General features: G+C 39.3%; 1 protein-coding gene across 3 annotated transcripts in view; it reads left to right on the top strand.

Annotated features, from left to right (window-relative positions):
• The window catches only part of pdlim5a (PDZ and LIM domain 5a), a 60777-nt gene that overhangs the window by 30207 nt on the left and 7325 nt on the right, over positions 1-23245 (top strand). The window contains exons 3-9 of one of the 3 annotated variants that reach the window (XM_071483095.1): positions 1872-1911; positions 7205-7230; positions 8408-8428; positions 8559-8576; positions 9098-9270; positions 9798-9834; positions 21528-21610. In XM_071483095.1, the coding sequence (XP_071339196.1) occupies positions 1872-1911; positions 7205-7230; positions 8408-8428; positions 8559-8576; positions 9098-9270; positions 9798-9834; positions 21528-21610 (398 nt within the window). Of the gene's footprint in view, positions 1-1871; positions 1912-3580; positions 4012-7204; positions 7231-8407; positions 8429-8558; positions 8577-9097; positions 9271-9797; positions 9835-21527; positions 21611-23245 lie in introns of all 3 variants that reach the window. The other 2 variants (XM_071483096.1, XM_071483094.1) reach the window with 2 other exon arrangements.

The raw sequence follows: 23245 nt of genomic DNA, 5'->3' as shown, positions 1-23245 counted from the left end.
AGCATTTTCCTTCCGCCTCATTTCAATGCCTTTGGCTGCACAAGTGAGATCATTGCTGCCCTCGGATCAGCTTTGATGTCAGAGAACACTGTGGTGTTGCACTGACTGCGCACTTGTTGACTTGTTGGACTTACAATAGTGTGTCCATGGAAACTCAGCGGGCAGACATACTGCTGACATAGTCTTACTGAGACAAAAAAGGTGGCGTGAAGTGATAAAAGATTTTCTTTTACACTTTAGCAGTTGTTCAGGGGGGTTCATAAATAAATTTTTGCTACAGGTGTTAATATCATTTCAGACGCTCTCATCTCACACAAAGGAACATGATACGCACTGTTGGCAAACCAGAGCTAGCAGGGAACAAGGGACAGAGAGGAAAAGGACAAGTGTATGAGTAGAAGTAGCGTTGTGAGCTTGATTTCTCACAGGGAAGAATACAACTATTTGCTTGTGGCCAAACTACATTGGTTTGGACCAATCAGCGTCCTATGAGGAAGGAACTACCAGCAGTGATGTTGACACAACTGTTATGGTCTTTGTAAGAGTGCCTTTTATGCTCAAGTTTTCCCAACAAAGATGGCAAGAATGGTCTACCGACATGCTACCTGCAGCTTGTTATTGTGTTGTGTTTCCTTTTCGGCGCTCTCCTACTACGTCATATTATATGATGGTTCATCCAATCACCTGCTAAGTGTTTTTTTGAAAGCGCCAGCCCTTTTCCAAACAGTTTTCAATTAAGCTTTTCCAGATGGTTTTGTGTAACAAACCATCATCAGGTTCGAGTAGCTGTATCTGTACACTGATGTTTTACCAGCTACTACAAGGCTGTCGGTTCAAATTTACTGGGGTGAAGGACATGAACCTCCCTGAGGAAGTGTCTAGAAGGGCTGCTCTGAAAGGAATGTGGGGCTGCTGACATTCACACATCTTCAGTTGCTGTGAAGTTAACTTAACCTTTAATTTATGTTAACTCATGTATTTTTCCCTCCATATCATGCTCAATAAAGTTATGATACACTGAACAACTATTTGAGTTGCATTAATTAAATCTCTTGTGTAACTATTTATGGTTCTTGTTGAGGAAATTCATTTTTGGAATGCTTAATGTAAGTGTACTGATCCTTCTCTGTAATTCAATAATTCAGTAATTTCAGTTCATTTTGCATCGATCAAGTGCTGTCCTATTACATCAGTATGATCTTAAACCATCCAGGGCGTTTAAAAGCACTTCTGTAGACAGAAGAAAAATGATCTCAGTAAAACTGATAATAGGAGGAAGTGCTAAGCCATTTCTGAGTACATTTAAGAGAGTGGATAGTTACAGGCATGTTCCTCAGATGACCTTTTGGGAAGCTCATGGCTCAAAGTGGCATTAAGAGTATCAAACACCAAGAGTATCAGATTGATACAGGGCTTTTTATACTAAAAGCAGCTGGCTTCAAAAGCACACATACACTGAAAGAGACCACAATTTTTGGTTTCAGCAACTCAAGTTTCATAGTTTGACACAGACACGGTAAGACTCTGTCATAGCTGATGACAGAAACCTCTCCATGTTGGGCTCTCTGCTAAGAGCTCGGGTTTAGTTGTAATTCACCATAACCACAGTTTCTCTCAACCTCACTGAGATCTTAAAATTTTACTGTATGGGCTTAGTGGTTTTGAGCGGCTGTATAAATATCAGCAAACACTTTTGAAGAGCTTGTTTACTTTTACCCGCACGGCGTTGGCTAACAGTCACAATCTTTAATAAGCATGAATATTCATATATCAAAACCAGACATTTTTCTATTTTGAAATGAAAAAAAAAATGTGGTTGTGCAATCATAACTCATACACTTTCTCTCTTCCTTCCTCCTCCCTCTTTCCAGGGCCTCCAGTGTTCCCAAACCACCTCCTGTGGCACCAAAGGTACTGTAACACAGCTTGTGACTAAAATAACAGAAAATTATACACTTGAATAGACTTGAGCGTACACTTGAGTGTACGGCATGTCTCTATGAAGATCATAGAGAATTACTGTTTTTAGGGCGAGGTACACCAGGTGCACCAGTGCATTCAGAGTGTTCAGACTTATGCCTTATGCTAAAATAAAAAAATAAACATTACACTCTACACTTAATACCCCATAATGACAAAGTGAAAACAGAATTTTAGATGTTTTTGCAAATATAAGTATTCCAACCCTTTGTTATGACACTTAGAATTTAGCTCAGGTGCCTCCTATTTCTCTTGATCATCTTTGAGATGTTTCTACACCTGTCCACCTGTGGTAAATTCAGTAGATCGGACACAATTTGGAAAGGCACAAACATATATAAGGTCTCACAGCTGACAATGAATATCAGAGCAAAAACAAAGCTATGAGGAGGAAGGAACTGTCTTTAGAGCTCAGAGACAGCATTGTGTTGAGACACATATGAGTAAAGGTGATCAAGAACCCAATGGTCACTGTGGCTGAGCTCCAGAGATCAAGTGTGGAGATGGGAGAACCTTCCAGAAGGACAAACAATTCTAATAGTCATGTCTGGTTTCCTCCAGACATGACGCTTAGATCTGAGGCCAAACAGTTCAATCTCAGTTTCATCGGACTAGATAATCTTGGTTCTCACAGTCTGAAAGTTATTGAGGTGCTTTGCTGGAAACTTTCATTGAGGAGAGGCTTCCGTCTGGCCACTCTGCCAGACAGTGGAGGGCTAGTAAGGGGGAGTCCTAATGGTTGTCCTGGAAGTTTCCTTTATCTCCACACAGGATCTCTGGAGCTTAGCCACAGTGACCATAGGGTTCTTGGTCACCATCACCAGTGTTATAGCAAAGGATCTGAATACATATGTCAATGTGATATTTCAGTTTTTGCTTTTTGATAAATTTGCAAACATTTCTAAAATTCTGTTTTCACTTGATTGATGAGGGATAAAATGGTTTTTGATTTTCATATAAAGCTGCAGCATAACTAAATGTGAAAAAAACTGATGGGGTATGAACACCTGCTGCAATGTATACACTTATAAGATATTATATTTTGAATCCATACTTTCTGTAGTTTCTTGTGACAAATTGTCAAAAACAGATTTTATGATATAAAAACTTGATCAACTAAATACTGTATGAAATAAAAGTGGAACAGGAAAGAGATGTGAACAGATGTGTGTCATGTGAAAGCAATTCAATTATTGAATGATTTAACGTGACAGTATTAAAAGTAAATTCACCTGGGGTATCTTCTAAGTCCTGTGAATACTTTTCTTTAGTTGCTACACCCTTCTGAAACGGTACCTTACACACTTTTTGTTGCATGAAAACCACCTTTGTCTTGATATATTATGTTTCTTCTATCATTGTTTATGTTTCATTGTAAATGAAAGTTATACTAATGCGTCTCTATTCAAAGAAATTCATTTCAAATTTACACACACTCATCATATTTAGATTTTTCCAGCCATTTAAAAAATAAATCAGACTTTATTATTTGGTCAAACACATATTCATAAATCATAACCTGGGAGGCATCAGTATGCTGTGTGCTGTGATGTGTTTTTTTTTGTGTGTGTATCTGCATGCTCTTTTCTCGTGCTGTTAGGACGACAGATCAGACATCATAAAACCAGTGGCTCTCACCCACCCCCCTCCTCCACCATATCCCCACCCTCACTCCTCCAGTCCCTCCTCTGCCCCCTACAATAAAGCCCCCAGACCTTATGGGGGATGCGGATCAGAAGGCGACTACCCTCCATCACAACCGCCACTGGCCGCTTTCATCCCATCCCCATCCTCTGCCTTTACTCCTGCCTCCTCCCACACCAGTCCTCCTCCTCCTCCTCCTCCACCACCTGTCTCTTACCCATCCTCTTCCTCCTCCTCCTCCTCCCCTGGCCTCGTTCCACCTCAGCCATCAGTGTATAACACACCAATCAACCTATACTCCACTGAGAACGCCTGTGAGGTGGCCATGGGGCAGAGGCGGGGCCTATTGGAGAGTCAGGGTGGAGCCCTGCCACTGCAGTTTAATGGGTGAGTGGCGGTCTCTCCAGCTAATCAACTGAATCAGTTCTTGGTTCTTTGGTCATCTCAAATTGTCTTTGTCTTGGTTCTGGTCTGGTCTTGTTGTTACTGTTAATGTTATTGATTCCCTCACAGATTCATGCAGTTTTAGAAATAGAAAAGGGCATTTTAAAATATCGATATGTGAGGTGGTAGCCATAGAAATAGAGATGAAAATTTATGACAATAGTGTTAAGTTTTGAAGGCTGCACTTAGTTAAACAAGTATTTGGTTACAAAAAAATCCACTTCTGTAATGATTTACAAATGTGTAGTTTGGCCAAGCTTATTTTAAAGTTTATGTTCCTGTTAGAAAATTGTTTATTCCACACAGCCCCCTCATCTGGCTTTCCATACTCCAACTTCAAATTTTGAAATCTTGGCAGTGATTTATAAAGTTCTTCCACATCATTAAATCAGGCTCAAATGTCTGTTGGTGTTTTGCTCTTAGAAAAACATTAAAAAATGAGAATGGCACTCAGTAGAGCGCATACGTCTGCCAAGGCCAAACAATTCTACTCGACTTTTGTTGTCAACTATAGCTTTATTAATTTATTGTCTTTAATCCTTACTCAAGACAGCTGTATGGGTTTATTACCTGTTGTGTGAAATGATGACGTCAGCATTATTCAACTCATAAAGCTCTACAGCTGAATAAATTGTCTCATTGCTATGTTGAATGAAATACTGATGTAAGCCATCCTAAATGCTGCTGGTGACACATGCACTGTTACATACTATTAATAATAAGTGCAACTCTATTTGTAATGTGGATTCAGCACCAGATCTGGATTATTATCTGGATCTGTACCAAACTGTACAAACTCATAGATCTCAACACCATAATGATGTCTGATTTTCTATATCAAAATCCATAGACTTAATGTAGATATATACAAAAATGCCCTTTCTCACAATGTTAAGGAAAGTGATAAAAGAAATTTAAAAAATTCCTGGATCTGCCCCTTTACCCAGATCGGCACCTAAATTTTATGTGGTTTTCCCTGGCTCATGTCCCATCCCTCCACCAAGTTTAGTGCAGATCAGTTCAGTACTTTTTGCGTTACTCTGCTGACAAACAAACAAACAAATCAACCCACAAACAAACATGAAAATGAAACCTCCTTGGCAGACTTATCACAGAAAAATATTATACTCCAAACACAATATTGAGATGGACGGTTTTAGTTAACAAGGCGAGCCTAATTATGTTGCCTCTGTTCGTGGGTCTTTTATTGTTGTGTTGAAATGTGACAGTCTCAAAATTGGCACTGTGCAGCTGGACAGGACAACAATCTATCACAGGGCTGACATATAGAGACAAATATATACAGACAAACAACCATTCACGCTTACATTCACACCTATGGGCAATTTATAGAGTTAACTTAAACTACCAGTCTGGAAACACTGATATGTAAGCAAACTAAAATGGGTTATTGCACCAAGTGTTTGCAGGAGCAACTTGGGAAGGGAAACTCTGTGCTGAAAGACATGTAATAGCTGTTTTCTTGTGAAGGTAAACTTAAGAACTGATGAACTCTAAATGAGCTTTTTGTAGTCCTCTTGAACTAACGAGACAGGCTGTAAAACATAACCTTGAGGTGGCTATGGCTAAAATCTTGAAATTCAGGATTTGCACACAGTCTATGTTAAACGTTAAAAGGGATGTAGAACGAAAAGTCTAAAATATGTAGGGACAAATAAAATATCCCTAGCGTGATGGTTATATGGTTAAGCTATTGAAATTCACTTGCTGTCCCATTTACTGTTCTTTCTATTTCTTTGCTTTCATTTTATTCTGAATCATTCATGGTATTCTATAAAGACACATCTCTGCTCTCCTAAGTGAAAGTGGACCCCTCCACTGTGATTCTTTATTTTGAATTGTAGTTAAGTGTCTGAGGACAGCCCTTCCTTTCAACTATATTATCCATCACTAGCATTTGAAAAAAAGCCTTATTGAGTGAATTACTATTATGTTTGCCCTCTTTGCTTCTATCTCTCCTCCTTTTCTTTCTATATACCCCCCACCCCACCCCCCCACCCCCGTTTTTGTCTCAACCCCACCTCCTCTCACTCCAGAGGCATAGTGAGTATAACTATGCAATGATGCTATGACTGAGCTGTGTATATATAGCCTTCATTGGTAACTCAAGCTGTGTGGTATTCTCTCTGCTCCTCTAGAAAATCAGTCAGTCAGTAAAGGATTCAGCCTTGAATCCATGTAGATTTACAAATACATTGTGGCCCTCCCCAGACTAACGCACCAGCCATTTTTCTTCACTTTTTCATTCATTCTTTTAATGATTTATCTTAAAACTACCAGGTATACCTGGGTGTTTTTGATTTATTTCACTTCACATGCCAAATGAACTGAATATACTCTTTTTCTCAGTCATAATTTCTCTTGTCATTTCATGTTTTCACTCTCTCTTTGCTCATTTCTCTGGGGAACACGCTGACAAAAGGATCAGTGGTTTCTCTTTCTGTGAAACTCAGCAGACACCAGTGATCTGCTCAATATAATCTTACACCATGCAGTCATTCGCACACGCACAAACACTCAAGATGAATTTCAGTCGGGTACATAGCCTTCTCCAAGTATCACAGATGACATTTATTACCACACTTAGATAAAGCTTGATCTTTCATTATGTGAATGTTGAATTTAGCTCTTTTCAGCCTCTTTGTTTTTATTCTAAATGATAAACAGTAGTTATTTTGGTCATCCACAGTAGAGGTAAACATACAGATTCATCCTTCCTGATCATCGATATACAGTAACTGGTCTGTTGTTTTGAAGGCATTTTTATCAATTGTAGTCTACATAATTATGCAGTGGCTCTTTTTGAGAATGCACTTTCCATGTGATACAGTATTTGAGAATTATTCGCTCTCTGTACTTAGCAAAAGGTATTTTTTTCAGTATTGATGAACCTCTTTATTTAATTCTGATGCTAATATGCATACGGACTGACACTTTGAGACAGCACGTGTCCATCTTTGAGTCTTGCTTGCTTGTTTGCATGCTACAGTATAAATGTGCTGTGTGGTTCGTTTCAGAGGGGATGTTTGAGTGAAATAGTGAGAATTGGGATATATTTATGTCAATTTTTGCTGTCTTTCTCTCTCCTTTCAAACCTTGTTTTTCTGCTTTGCAGACTGCAGCATCTGCTCGAGTCACAAAGTTAGTCTCTGAAGCATGTCAACTTATGCCTGTTCTCCTCTTTACTTCTTCATCTCTCTGTGTGCATCTTTGTGTGGCTACTGTGTCATGACATCTGCATGCATTTGCTTCTTAGTTTACTGCAGAAATAGCATTTGTGTATGAAACATTTCATATTTTGACACATTACATACGGTTTTCCTACTCAGGTATTAAAGTCAGTGGTAAGTTGTAACACACATGCAATCAGCTAATTAAAATGAATCCCAACCTCTGCATGTGATACAATGTGCTGAGGCAACAGTATATTTTTACCATAAATCACAACCACTGACAACCACACATGCACACTCTCATACACACACATACACACACACACACACACACACACAGTCTACAATGTGAGACACCCTTACAGTAAGTAACTGTACTGTAACTGTAAGTGTGTGACCAGGCTCACATACCGCTGTCAACACTCCCACACCAACATAGCTGCTGCTGTGACAAGAATGTGTTGAGAGACACTCATAAATCACTCCATTCAATGTGCTAGGTGAGTGTGTTGGTGTGTGGGTGTATTTATAGGTGATTTATTGACAGCAGTGCCAGAAAAGTCTTCAATGCTCTTGTGTGTGCATGTGTGTGTGTGTGTATTTGTCCTAGAGTTGATTTATTGACAACCAATTAATATTGGGCCTGTCAGCACGCTGTTGCCAAGAAAGATTGTGGGTACACACGCATATTACTCTTCATGAATTCCCTCAAACACAAACCACACATGCTGAATCATAACTATGCTGCACAGTCATCAAAACAAAAGTGCATGTTTTGCAGCACCGTTTAAGTAAAAACCTGTCTCAACACTGTCCAAAATTGTCCAAATGATGAATGCCTCCTCTCCTATAAAACTACAAACCAGTCAACAGCACCACCATGTGGTTGAAAAAGGAACTGATGTCTTTGGATAATTTTTTATCTTTCCTCATATTGATATGATTAAATGTCTCCATGGATATTTTGGCTCTGTGTTGTGCATGCACTGGCAGTTGTGGTCCATAAGTTCATGTTTTCTATTTTCCTCCATCAACTTTCTACATTTTTTTAATTCTCAACAATTCCTTTTATTAATTCTTTACAAGTTAATAAATTCTTCGCATTTCTATCTGTTCTCTTTCTTCTTTCTTTACTTTCCCTTTAGTGGACCTCAAAGTATTTTGAAGTAAGTCTCTTCACATATTTCTGTTGTGTCCCTGTGATTGTTATGAATATTGCTGTTTCACTTTCCTTACCTTTATTTTGTCTATTTCTGTTTTCTCTTGCCCTGTTTTTCTCTGTCATTGGTTTTCAAGAAAACCCCAGCCACCAAGGTATCACATCGGTGTAGATCTAGACACCAAATACCTTTAACAAAGTGTGGTGTGATTTTTTTTTTCCCCCCCCGCTGGTTCTTGTCTAATAAGCACAAATTCTAGGTTGCTATTTTTAGTGTGTCACCTTGCCATCTCATGTAACCTGCAATCATCTAACAGTTTAATCAAATTCCTCTGACTGAATAAATAGTAATGATGACATATGCACTGTATACGAATTTAAATTTCATGCTTGAAAGTAACCACCTAAATAAAAACCTAACATGACACACTGTGGTGGATAGAGCCACTTACGACCTACTTATAGTACTAAGTCTGGAGTACTAAGGAGTATCAAATGTTTCATGGGTTTCTGCGGAATTAGAAGTTATACATTTCACTTTGATAGCTTATAATACATCAAGAGGAAATGACATCAGTCTTCATCATGTTGCTTTGATTGATATATGAGAAGCAGTATATAAAATTAAAAGCGTATTTCCTGATCTCATCCATCCTGTTCTACCCTGTTCTTCCAGAGTTCCCAGGAGACACGTTGTGGACACAGACATCCATTTTTACCATGTGCCCACTCATGCTGATGCCAGCAGGAAGCGCATAATGGAGGACACAGAGGACTGGCGCCCACGCACCGGCACCACCCAGTCCAGATCGTTCAAGATTCTGGCTCAGATCACTGGCACTGAGCATGGTACATTAGTGACTGACTGAAGTGCATGCAGTGACTGTATTTGTAGAGTCATTACATGGACCAGGTAAAGAAGTTGCAGGCGCTCGCGCTTGAATAGTGTTGATATATAATACTGAAAACAAGACCACAGTAAAGCCATGATTGTCAACATCGCAATCATATCTATTAAATATCACAACTATTCAAGTGTGAGTGCCAGCATCTGCTTTACTTGTTGACTCAGCGATCTCACACCCAACACAGTAACCTACTCGTGATTTGGAGTTGCGCACACTGCCACTGTTTGCTTCATTACATGGACTGTTGTTTTTAGTGCACCTGAGAAAGTGATCACACACCTGAGTACAGTGGATCCTCCATATACAGAGCACACTAAGATAGCTTAATCATGATGCTAACTGTTTAGCATAGCATGTACTTCTAAATCAAACAAAGTATTTTTGTATAGATTTTTTGTATTTGTGTCGATAAAGGCCACATAATCTTTAAGAGTGCACTCATTTATGTCTCCACTCTTTCCCCTGTAGCTCAAGATGAGGAAGCTGACAAAGCCAAGAAGACAAAGTAAGTTCATGGCAATAAAATACTGACTTATTCAGGACTGTGGTCTTAATAAGTGTAGTGTCCCTATCTGTTATTATTGCTGTCGCTGTTGTTGTCGTTGTGGCTTGTACGACTAATTGCATTGTTGGAATAACAATACATATTCCAGAAAATCTCATCTTTTCAGTTGATTCTCATACTGCTCTTTCATTTAACCTGCTCAGCTGGGCGCCTCTAGTAAACAGCAACGTCTACATTTATGCAGCAGCAGAAAATCTAACTCTAAATCTTTGTTGTGCTGTTCTGGCAAGTGTATTGATGCTGTGTGGGCTCTTCCTGTCTAGACAGCAGAGGGAGGATCACATTTGATCCATTAAGTCAAAAGCCAGACCACTGTGCGCTGTACAGTGTGTTGATTCTCGGTAGCTTCAAAAGATCAGAAAGCAATTTGATTAATTTCCTCTCAGATTACTGAAGGTTGCTTTAAATATCATCATACCAGGCTCTGAAAGTGTATCCATCTGTACTTAGCGATCAAAGCATCATTATGTGTGATGGTTTTGTGTGCTGCCTGTGGTTGTTTGTGCATTTGGTTGTGGATATGACAGCAGTGCAGTGCTGCATGTTGTTTAACCTGTGATTGCGATGCTGACAAACATGGCTTTACTGTGGTCTCGTTTTCAGTGTGATGTGATCCATGGCTGTCCATTTTTGTGGCGATGCACGATATCACCGTGTGTCTGTCAGTGCTCATGTTAACATGCAGACATTCCCGCTGCCTGTGGGTGTTGGTGTGTGGCCTTGTGGTTAAATTAATTTATAAGTTCAGTACATACTGACCATGATTCATGGACAGCGTTTTGACAAAATGAAGATGTACTCTTCTCTCTCCTCTCTTTGGCAATAGTGATGACAAGTGGACTGTTTTCTGGATAATGCTCACAGCTCACTTTCTGCTGTCCTTTTGTTGATTTCTGTCATTTTTTATTCTTATGATGACAGAAATACTGCCCATATCCACTGCATCTAAATGTTTCCTGTGTATCATCAGCTTTTGTTTGTGGTGACAGCTGCTTCAGTATCATCAAGCTTTCCTCGTGGCTCGGCTTACAGTGTGTCTCATTGCAAACTGCAGGGCAACTACTACTCCTAAATCCTTTTTTTCTCTCTCCTTTGGTGTGTTTTCTCTTCTTTTCTCTCCTCTTACTCTCGTGACCTGGATGGCAGAGTGAACAAGCCCACCACTCGATTGGTGATTGGCCCTAAGTACAACGAGCTGAGAGACTGGCACCATGGAGTGTCTGCTCGTGCCCTTAACGTCCAGTAGACTGTGTGTGTTTCTGTGTGTGTCTGTCTACCTGTGTATGTGCACACTGTATGATATAGATTGTCGTTCATTCGTTGTATTGTTGCAGGGATACAAGCTTGTGGACTAATGGGAATATAGGAAGTAAAGGAAAGAAATGTGCAATTGGAGCTCGGAAAGGAACTTTTGGAATCTGTGTGTGTGTGTGTGTGTGTCTGTCTGTCTGTCTGTCTGTCTGTCTGTCTGTCTGTCTTTGTATTTGTGTGTCTGTCACTGTTACTTTATGTGCCTGCACTGTGCTGGCTTCATTCAGACCTTTATTTAAGCATTGCTTACATGCTGGGCCCACTCCACTGATTCCAACCCTGAAGGTATAGATGCCTAAATACACACTTTTATCAGTGTGTATCTACTTTCACCTCATTATATTTAAATTTTGAGTTTGAGTAAAGTGCATGTGTATGCACCTTTTTTGTATACCTGAAATCATGTCAGTGATTTCATTGATAAGATACTATCTTCATACTAATAAACACCCAAACATGAAAAAAAGTGTAAAAGGGCTCCAATAAACTAGTCTGAACATACTCAGTCAGATATACAGCTATCAATCCACGTCTCAACCCCCCTCAGTCTTCACTACAGTACACATATGCATGTATATACAATATAGCTGTGATAGAGACAATATGCCACAGAGATGAGAAAAGGAAAGCAGTCTGAAGTCAGCCTATTGAAAGTTGTATAGATAACATGTTATGAATCATTCAGTTTGCATTCAATTTGAAACCCAGAGCATGAAGATGATACACATACATTCAGATTTATAGAAAACATGCACCATATCCAGGAGGTCTGCATACGGTAAATTAAATAGAAATGCATAAAAGAAGGACTTTACAAATGCATAACTACACTGTTGTTTCCCCCTCATTGTCCTCAGTCCAAGGAGTCTATTTCTGAGATCACTGAAAATAGCAATAGAGTGAATAAGACAGACAGTTATGTATGTTTCTTTATGTTAATTGGACTGTTGAATAAATGTATGTTACAGAGGTCACTTGTTTAAAAGCTTTAATGGCTTGTTTACATCTGTTGTATTTGCTAGCACTGGAACTATTTTCTAAACACAGTATCTTGAAATATCTGAAAAAAAAATATCCACGTCTGAAAAAGTGGAAGAGATTTCAACTTGTCACGCATGTATGTACAGTAGAGATCAGTGGCTTATATCCTATGCTGCTAGGATGTAACACTCCAGACTGGTGTGGTATAAGGTATATGCAAGTAAGGAAGGCTCTTTTCAGTAAGCAAGTTGTTGAGCTTTGATGGTGTGCAGAGTGACTGTATAAATGCAATGAATGACTTGTAATGCAAAGAAATTATTTGAGGCCCATACTGTGTAAAATATATCTCCAGTGCTTTTACATTAAATTATTCCCCATGTTTACTTCTTGCAGATTTTGCTAACTTTAGTGATAGTTTCTTCTTTGTAGAGTCTAAAAGTTTTGCATTTTGAAAACATCCGGAAATCTAGTGGCTGAAATTTATTTTCTGTGTTTTGAGTTTGAAAAAGTATTCTATATTGTAGTTAATAAAGTGATTAAGTTTTTTCCTGTTTTCCTTTCTCTTTTTTCTGGTGTCCCCTTCCTTCCTTCCTTCCTTCCTTCCTTTCTCCCCTGCTCCCTTAGTTCCTTCACTCTTTCCTCTTCCAGTTCTCTCACTGACTCTGACACAAACAGTGGGAAGGTCAGGTATAAATCATCACCTAAGCCTGTGCCACTTTTTTCACCTCTTCACCTATTGAATTGTCTTATGACACAGTAGTCACGTTTAAAGAACACAATCACATAAAGCCCTTTTATTTGATTAGAAAAACTAACTGACCAAATAATTTGATATGCTGCAGACTCAAGATCTAATCCCTGAAGTTTAATCTGACACACTCTTTAGTAAACTATAACATTAATTTCACATTTCAAATGCATTTTCTGGTATTTTTCACACATCACCTGACCCCACTAAAACAAGCTCAAACTTTAATGTAAATTGTTCACTGAAAATACAACAAAACTAAATATTATGAACACAATAACATTATTCTCTGCTATCTGACATCTGCCAGTGACAGGTCTCCAGCACAGCAATCTGCTAACCACGCAGCGATTCCACTCACAACGCTCAGCAGCCTGAATGATGCAGAAACCACGCCCACATCTGTTCACACTGACCAACCACAGCCACAGGTGGCACGCTCATCAGCCAATCAGCAGTGGCCAGAGAGGGACTCTATAATCCCACATGATGCCTTTATTTCCAATCCTGACAGCCTCTCGAACAACATATCATCCACCGCAAACCTTCAACTAGTTGCCGTCCCAATCTCGTATCCAAGTTCAGTTGACATGTTTCGTCAAATACACCCAACCCATTTGTCTAACATGACCTATCCATTAGCTCCAATGCTGGTACCTTTAACATACAGTGGCTCAGCTCTAAACCAAATGCCACTATCTCAGGCCCACCATTACAGCTTTTCAGATGCTCAAAAATTTAATGACACTTCTCTTGATACTGTGTTTTTGCCAGCCAACATTCCCCATTCTTTTTTTGGGCCAAGTCCTATTTATAGCCATACACCAGCATCGTGTCTGCCTGTTTTTAGTGTATTACCTGCCCAAACAGTAGGAGTATACTCGTCTTGTGGTAGCAGTTCTGTACCAGCTCAAAACCAAGTACCAGGGGCCTCCTCTGATCAAGTCCCTGTCCATAGACCATGTACCGCTGATGGTACTCGTACAGCTCAACCAAGCTTTCAACTGCTCACTGCTGAAAGGTAAATTGCGTTTTGGGATGCATTCTAAAAGTTTACAGTATCACCCTAAAGTGCATAATAGGTTTAATAATAATAATAAATGCTTTGATTCTAATCAGAATGATCAATTTGTTTGTTTGCCTTGGTCTAGCAGTTCGAATGTGACACCACTAGAGGGCAGCACAGCTTCAGAAAAGTTTGAGTCCATGAACTGTTTGACTGGCCGTGGTGATGACAACCATAAATTAGATAATCCTGCTGCTGAGTCTCTGAGGGCAGCATTAAGTCAGTTTCAGCTCTCACCTCAACACAGGTGATGCACCACACTTCTAATATTTGATGCACATGAAGAAAACTTTTCAGTGACTGTTAATTTACTTTAAATGTTTCAACTTTTTTTCCAGTCTATGCAGTTTTTTTTCTCTCTTTGCCTTCTCAGTTTCCCAGTCCAAGTCAATAGCCATCTATCTCATATAACAGCACGTCATCATGTATTCTACTCTACAAAACCAGTCAGGTACAAGGTTATAATGATTTTAAAATCTGTTCACATTCCTTTTCACTTTTAATGGGAACAAGCCGCCATCCTTATTTTTTGTTTATTTTTTCTAATAATTTGTATGGATGCATTTAATATCACTAATCATCTGGTGCGTCTGTCTTCTGCCATTGTCATACTGTATATGATTGTGTGTGTGTGTGTGTGTGTGTGTGTGCGCGTGCGTGCATGTGTGTGTAGTAGTGTCAGACTGGACCACAATTTTGGGTCATTTTGAAAAAACCAAAAAGGAATACATTTTTTCAATTTAATTATTTTCATAATATATGTGCAAAATTTTCAAGTGGGGCCTTGAAACCTCGGCTACTCTATCTATGAAAGAGAGGACCTCCATAGCCTGTGATTAACACAGAATGGGACATGAAGACATACAAAGATTTTCTTGTAATCTTTAAAAAATGGATAATTTAACTATATTGTTAAACTAACATTTAAACAAGCATTCCCCTAACACCCTGAGATATTTATTTAAGTTAAGTAAGGTAAGCTCCACTCTTTGGCTAAGACATTTTCTGTCTATCCTTTGGGTGTTGTCAAAAGGGACCACCTTTGCCACGTCATGGTGGCCAGGTTGTAAGAAAGTGGATTAACTGAGTAGACTAAGTTTTGTGTTGTATCTTATATATTGTATCTCAGGCGAATAATTGTACTTAAACTTGGACATGAAGTCCTGCCCACAGAGAAAAGACTCAAAGTCTATAAGAAATAGTGTAAGTGTTGCTGGTCAGATAGCTAAGGGAGTTAGAGGACTATTTGATTGGCTGGACTGGACTGGGCAGCAACAGTGGGGCTAGCCCACTGACTGACTGACTGAATGAAAAAGTTGAGTCATGAAGTACACCATTGGTTGGCCAGCTGAGTGTTGGAGTTTCTCCATTGGCTATTGCTCTTTTGTTAATGACTTGGCACAAGTAGTTTCTGTTTGGGGATGTTTACAGCCTGTCGTGTTGCCAACTTAGTGCATTTGTTGCTAGATTTAATTTTGCCAGACCATGTAGTGGTTATAAAATTAGCATTTTAGCAGTGCAGAGCAGCAGATTGGAAAGGGCTTCGAAGTTAACAAGTAGTCTTAATGAGCTGCATTTCAGTCACTTTTTCATACTTGTTCCGTTGTCAGACAACAACAGAAAAATATATAAATGAGAATAGCTTTATTGGGAATTCGGCAGGATAAAATTACTGTTTATGTGAGCACAGAGAGTAGGAGAGAAGCAAACAGATAAAGGGCTCAAACTGGTTGATAGTAGGCAGAATGCAAATAGCTCATGACAAGGTCCAACCATTTACTAGGTTTTGACCTGGTCTTGAATACTCACTATGCACATGTGTATACACCTCCTATTCCTGCCAGCACAGGCTCAACTCAGCTTGTCAGATTTTGAGCTGTTGTTTGTGTATTCAGTCTTTGATGTAAAATGTGTGTCATATGGCTCAGAAGGTTTTGTTTTTCTTTTTTTTTTGATTCATTACATCTTGGAAGTGATTGAACCCCTAATACAGAATTGTCCTTGTAACAAAAGTGTGTGTGTGTGTGTGTGTGTGTGTGTGTGTGTGTGTATGTATTTATAAACAGGAGAGAGCTCCTGTCAAGTCCTCTGGACTTCTTGCCCAGAGCAGCCCCCTCCCCCCACCCCCTCACCCCCAGTGCTCTCAAACAGCCCGTGCGACAGACGTGCACTGAGTGCTATAGTCCAGTGCAGGCAAGGTAAATGGAGTGAACCCTGTCATTTAAAGCTATTTAGCTATTTCACTGTTTAGTTGACTACTTATCAAATCTTATTCTCTCCTTTTTATAATGTCTCACAATTGCCCCCCTGGTTCCATCATCTTCTGCATTTTCTGCTCAGAACAACTTATCAGAGCAATCCTAGGCCTTCTGAGAAGGCAGTGTCTCAGTCCTTATTGGACGCCCTGCTTATCACCCCAGTCATTCAAGCTGCGCCACTATGCCTAAAGAAAAAGAAGAAGCATCGTAGCATCAGTGAGCTGCACCTGCCCAAGAGCAAGAGGTAGACCTGGCAGACCTGGACAAAACTTGTTTTTACTAAATATGGTCTTGACTACTTGAAAATTGTTGTTTGACACTTTTTCAAGTTGGAAGCATTAGTAAAAAAAAATTATTGTGTAAAACATGCATTGATCATGATTATTGTTGTTATTTTTGTTTATGAATTTTAAACACAGTTTTGTCCAAGACTGGATCCAGGAAAGAGTGGCATCATCATGTAGTTTACAAATAATGAGATACCATGTGTGTGGGCTCACTGTACATATCAATGTTTTGTGATGCATGCAGCTTCACTGTCATAGAGCTAACTAAATAACTAACCTACACGCTCTACTAGGTGACCCTCTGGGGGAACCCCACCTTATTTATTATTATCATAAAATTGTTATGCTAGTACAGTTAAGGTTTTTCAAAAATTGTTAGAAGTAAAACAATTTTTAACCCATGGTGTAAACAAGGCCCTTGTGTCCACTGAACATGCCATTCATGGCAGTCAAAAAGCCATGTTTGTTCAGACCATGCCAGCACCAAAAGACACAGTCCATATGTCTCTGTCGTTACAACCCACCAACTATGACATTCTGTGGTCGCTGTGAAACAGCTTGGCAGTATCTCACAGAGATCAGTCATTGGCTAGTGGACACAACTGTACACATTTAAACCACGAAGTATGAAAAGCGTGTGCGTGTGTGTGAGAGACAGAGTTTGAGTGGGTGACTGTGTGGATGGGTCTCCTTGTCATTACATGTGAGTGAATGCACATGCATGGATGGTATAGTGTGTGACAATTGAATTTGATCCAAAAAAATATCACAGTGCTAAATTATAGACCATCTGTTGTGTGGTGGAGAAAGCTGCTGGACAGCAGTCAGCTATGTTAATGGACCATTTGTTCTATGTTCAAATGAAACCAACACAGTTATGAGATGCATAACACAAGTTCTTGTTGGAGGTACAGTACACATGGGGTTACTTTACATGTGTAAACAGTTGGGGGGACTGAAATTTTTAGCTTTTTCCTCATTATCGCTTAATACCAGTAAACAAGAAGTCTCGTTATTAGGCAGCATACAGTGCTGAAAATAGACTGTGAAATAGATAAGACAAACACACAAACAGCACCAGAGATAAAAAGCAAGGCCATTGACTGCGTAGTGATGTGGTGCATAAGTGTAAAATTCAAGGATACATTTAATGTAAAAATGTAAAAGAGAGAATACAAAGACAGACCAGGAGAGATCACCAAAAGAAAATAAATGTATTCCTCTCTCCCTCCTTCCTCCAGTCCCTCTTTAATTATCCCTTCAGTTAACAAGGTTTATATGTGGCCCAATATGTCCAGATGGTCAGCACTCTAACTGGCCACTATTGAATCAAAACAGCAGGACTCACCATTAATCAACCAATCACAGTCTTGCAGAATACAATTAAGTCCCTGTGTAATTGGCCTGATTGGTGGAGAATATTAACGAGCCGCACTGTAATTGCCTCTAATGAATGGAGGACTGGGGACTATCTTATTTCCTGCTCTATTTGTCACCTGTTGTTAACCACTTACAAAAGCTAATGTGAATGAATGTTCTTAGCTTGTTCGCAAAGGTAATTTGAATAGATGGTGCTATATCCTTTAGTCTCGGGGAGTTTAATAGCCTAAAAGTATGATGAGGATGACGTTTTTCCTGTTCTTTACCGGACACATTCTGCTTGATAAGAGCTGATGCTCTAGCTTCCATTTCCATCAAGAGAAAACAGTGAATTTTGTTTGGCTGATTAACCTCAAAGCATACTCATTTATGTGCTTAACTTACCAACGTTCCTGTCTTTACAGCATCACACATTGATTCATGAAGTTAATTGTAAAATTTACTTCAAGACTTAATCAGAGTCAGCCTGGATACTCATTTCACTTACATGTAGAAGCAATTATAAAATATTGCAGAATTGGAGCAAAAAAAGTTCAGTAAATTAAGTCCAAATGCAAATTAATTGCCTGCTGTCTATACTCATTCAGTGTTGTCTCTGGCTGTAGTTATAAGAAGTTAGTTTGCACCATCCACTGGCTCCACTTGTCACATTGTGTACAATTGGATCAGCTCATATGAGAGAATGAAGAGAGATGTTCTGCAGTCTGACAGTCTTTTTCCTCTAGATAGTACTTAGATTATGACTGTACCTCCTATAGGCTGATTAGCTGGAATCAAGGCTAACACAACAATCCACTGGGTACGTTTATCACAATGCTTGTCATTGCACTGTTTAACATTGTGTATATTAATCAGATGACTTTTATAACATTTTATCCATTCATTTGAGAGTCATTTTCAGTGTAACAACTACTAAATGTTACATGTCGTGAATATCATTTTTGACAGCCATCTAACCTACTATTAAGTTGTGTTAATGTAGTAGTTTCTAAACCTTATTCCGCATTTCTTTGATGTTTTTCTTCTCACACCAAAGGGTGTCTTGGCATCAGTCTGCCACAGAACAGGGAGACCCTCTCTTCTCTTCCCCCGTCAATGCTGTCTATGTCTTTAGGTAAATTTAAAGTCTCCTCTCCTTTCCTTGTGAGTACTACATCTGACACATATATCATATACACATATCGCACAGCTACATAGTTTAGAGGTGGTCCTGGGTGGTAAACCAAGTGAGCTCCCTGCTCTGTAGGAACCATTTCATGTTAGGAGTATCCCATGTTTTCAAATGAACTGTGCGCTCAAGGAATGTCACAGCAGAGTCAGGAAGGGAAGCCGAAACACTAAGCATCGACTGAAGTGAAGCCAGTACACACAAGTGTGACATTCTTCCTGTATCTTTCTCTCTGTCTCTGTCTGCCTTTTTACATCTCAAAGTCTATATGTCTCTCTCAGTTCTTCCCTTTCTCTCTTTCTTTCTCACTCACACTCACAGGCACAACTCAATGTAACTATGGTTGCAGTTGCCATAACATTTGTCTCCCATGAGAACCCTAACAGCCAGGCACAAGGAGAAAACAGCAGTGATCCAACTGTTGGCATCAACAGCAACTATGCATTGTGGGTGTAATACGTCTGGGGAGAGATTGTTGGCCCACCCAAGCTCCTCAGCTGGCATTGATGAACACACACACACAAACACACACAGACACACACACTCATAGAGAGGTTATTCATTTTGCATCATTTAAAAGGCAGTGGAGAGCTTGAGACCCTGGGGCCATGTTTGATTGAAGAGCTGAGACATTTTTCTCCTTTCCACCACGATAGCTCGAGGAGCTCTGGCATCAGAAAATGAGTCTCAAAGCCTGACTTCTTCAATACAAACCTGCATAAATGTTTTTTATTTAGGCAAAATAACTTCATAATTCCAATGAGACAACATGACTTTTCTGAGTGTGTATATATATATATATATATATATATATATATATATATATATATATTTATGTTGCCTCATTTGTTTTATTTTATTTATTATCAATGTGGTAAATACACATTACGTGAAAGAATGTTCATGATTTAAGATGTTTATTGGCTAGTTATCATTAATAAGAGAACTGACTCATATAGATCCAACACAATGTGTTTCCTAATAAGAGCAATGCAATATGAAAAAACTTCTTTAACGTAGTAGAGAGTAGAGAAAATTTTGCATCACAAGGAAATATGTCAGAGTATATCAGATGTTTTCCCTACAAGAGAACATTTTGACCCAGGAGAGCATGTCTGACCCTGAAAAAGATTATGTTGCTCTCAGAAAATATGTGTTGCCTTAGATCTTGGCTTGCCAGTCCTTGGGCAAGTACTCAAAGTAATGCCACAGATATTATACTGTATGTTTACATTTCTTTAGAGACAAAATATATCACCCTGCGCCACGGAACTGTTCACTAAGTATGAACAGATGACCTGGAATAGCACTGTGCTGAGAATAACCACTGGTCCCATGCAATCATTTTCTCTATTTCGTCATTTGAATCAGTGTTTTGGCATCTTTTGATGTGAACACCATTAAATTTTACTACAGAGTCTCTTAAAATTATTTATCCTTTGACCCAAATGTGATGTTTAGTTTTATTTCCTGGGGCCACGTGAAAATGGACTGCCAGTGTTGTCATGGGGACCCATTCAGTTTGTCCCTTCACAACCTTGGTGAAGTGTCCAAACCCATATGTTGTGCATTCAGAGGGGACATTTAAAATAAAAGGAGGGAGGAACAATTTTATATACAGTGGTTGTTGTAAAAATACACAGATAAGTCACTGAATGGAGTAAAAAGAATGTGGTCAGACTTTGCCCTACTCTGAGAACTGTGTCTCCCCTCCATCATTACTACTGGTAGTCTGGCATCTGTCTACAGTCCAGAAATGGGCACTTATGTTCATGACACCGTGCTATATTTCATACCACTGTAGTCAGTTACTTTCTATGAATCATTTGAATTGATATTCTGGCATCGGTTTTGAATGGGTATGCTATATTACTAGTGCTGTTCAAACCAACTCGTGTCCTATCCGTCATCAGGCTGGTGGCCTGGACTCTGTTCTGCCGTGAATGTGACACACAGGCAACATTTTTGTGCGTACTGTACTCACAAGTCGGAAGTGCACCATGAAGCTGAGTACTGTACTGTTTTGGCTGTAGCTGCATTCTGTGTTTTCCTTGGTACCATATTTGTCCCAGGCCTGTCAGCAGGTAGGTGGTCTGGAGTGTGTCTTAACTGTATTTTGACAGGAACTTGCTTTTTTTTTTCCTGTTGTTCTTTTTGTCTTTTTTATTGTAGGAGCTATGATTATGTTCAGCTTTCAAAGTCTGGGGGTGATCGTTTTGTAATAACGATTTACATTCTGCTGTTGTATGATCCATCACTCTGAATGAGAGGGATGCAAATAAGTATGTATTTTGTAATTTAAGCAGTGCAGTATGTAGCCTTTGATGTGCATGACTATGGTTTCTGATGTCCTTTTTTAAATTATGAATTTAATTACACAATGTATTAAGTGATTTCCATATCACTTTTGTTTCTGTGGTGTCTCTCTGTGCAGTGAGGAGAGTGAGGAGCCTGAACTCAACAGCCACGAGTCTGCAGTTGTCAAGACCATGATCAAAGGACCTGCTGCAACCCAGGGTAAACTGTGTGTGTGTGTGTGTGTGTGTGTGTGTGTGTGTGTGTGTGTGTGTGTGTGTGTGTGTGTGTGTGTGTGTGTGTGTGTGTGTGTGTGTGTGTGTTCTCCTGTCCCTTTGTGATTGCAGCATATCCTAAAGGGTTTTTCATTCACGTTTACACCGGGGTGATTATTGCCAGATGTCATTTTTATACATTGTATAAAACCTTGGACCAAGCCCAGCAGGTATTGCTCCTATTACTTAATAAGATACCATTGTGAGTCCATATTAAAGAATGCATTATGTGTACTTAAGACGTGAATTTCAATGACTAAAATACATTTTTAATTCATCATGAAATCTGTGGAATAGTACATAAAGGTTACTGCCAAATCCAACAAAAATATATCTGTATGGCTATGTGTGAGTTGTTTTACTGTAGGCAATTTGTGGTATTTTTTCACTAAATTAACTACCGGAGTACAATCAGACTAAGGTGCCTGAGCTGTTTTCTTAGCATAAGTCATGGGGAATGCATGTCTACCCAAAATGTGACTACCTCCAAATAGAATCCTAAAAATAAACTCCTTTAGGAATTGAGCTAAATCTCCTTTTAAGCATGTTTTTAATTGATTAATTTATTCCCTCCAACAGTTAAAAAGTTTTATTTCTTCTCATACAAAAAATATTTGGTTCCCAATCCTGGCACACTGTGAAACTGATTTACTGCTGTTGGATTGAATGTTGTTGCAGCCAGTTAGCAAGGGGAAAAAGGCTTATTTTCCGTGGTCGAGGCGTGACATATGTTGTGAAATAGGTCATTGCAGACTTTCTATTTCTTTTCTCGTCTTTTTCCTCTGTGGAAGCCCATTAAGCAGGCGAGCAGGCCCCGCTCTGCCTGTGGCGCCTTGCTCAGTCACACGTGCAGCAGTTCTACTCTGTCAGAAAGATAATATTGACTGAAGGGACCTGTCTGTAGTTATGAATAAAGTTTTCAAGGCAAGCCACAGAGCTGCAGTATAATGCCTGTGCTCCATCTGCAGTCAGCCCTTAGATTCTTTGACTTGCCACTTCTGTGAATTATTTTGTTTATTGTGTACATACTTAAAATGAACACATTCTGTATATCTGTTTTTTGCAAAAAAGGTTTCTTCTCTTTGAATGTAAATAGCCTTTGCTTCTCCATCCAGTCTCTGAGCACAAGGCGGCTCCTCTCCTCCATTTCACCTCCTGATGTAACTGCTGCTCAACAAAAATCATAAAATGTGGTCACTTACTCGGGGACCCAGGATCGTGAAAATATAGTGCTAGCCGTATGGTGCCACAGCAGCACTGTGCTGCTGACCCATTTTGAATCTTGAGCTGCAGCTGGCTTGTTGCTAATGCCTATTGTAAAACAATATCTTCACTGTTAGAATTTCTGCTCTGCTCATCTTTTAAACCATTTCATCTTTAACATAAAGTCTTATGAAGTGCATGCTGACGTGATTAATGGCAGCTTCTCTAATAAGTTGAAAAATCAAACTGTGTAAAATCAACTTAAAACTGTCTTTTCCTCACATGTAACAAATTACTGTCATGGTTATGCAGGAAATTTTGGACAAGCAACATTTCAGTCAGAAACCATTCATATCGATGGCATCTTAAAGCTGTGTTT

This window comes from Trachinotus anak, unplaced genomic scaffold (genome assembly GCF_046630095.1).
Source record: "Trachinotus anak isolate AG129_WGS33_773 ecotype Australia unplaced genomic scaffold, CSIRO_AGI_Tana_v1 ptg000008l, whole genome shotgun sequence".
Taxonomy (NCBI): Eukaryota; Metazoa; Chordata; class Actinopteri; order Carangiformes; family Carangidae; genus Trachinotus; species Trachinotus anak.
This window is presented reverse-complemented; position numbering and strand designations above follow the sequence as displayed.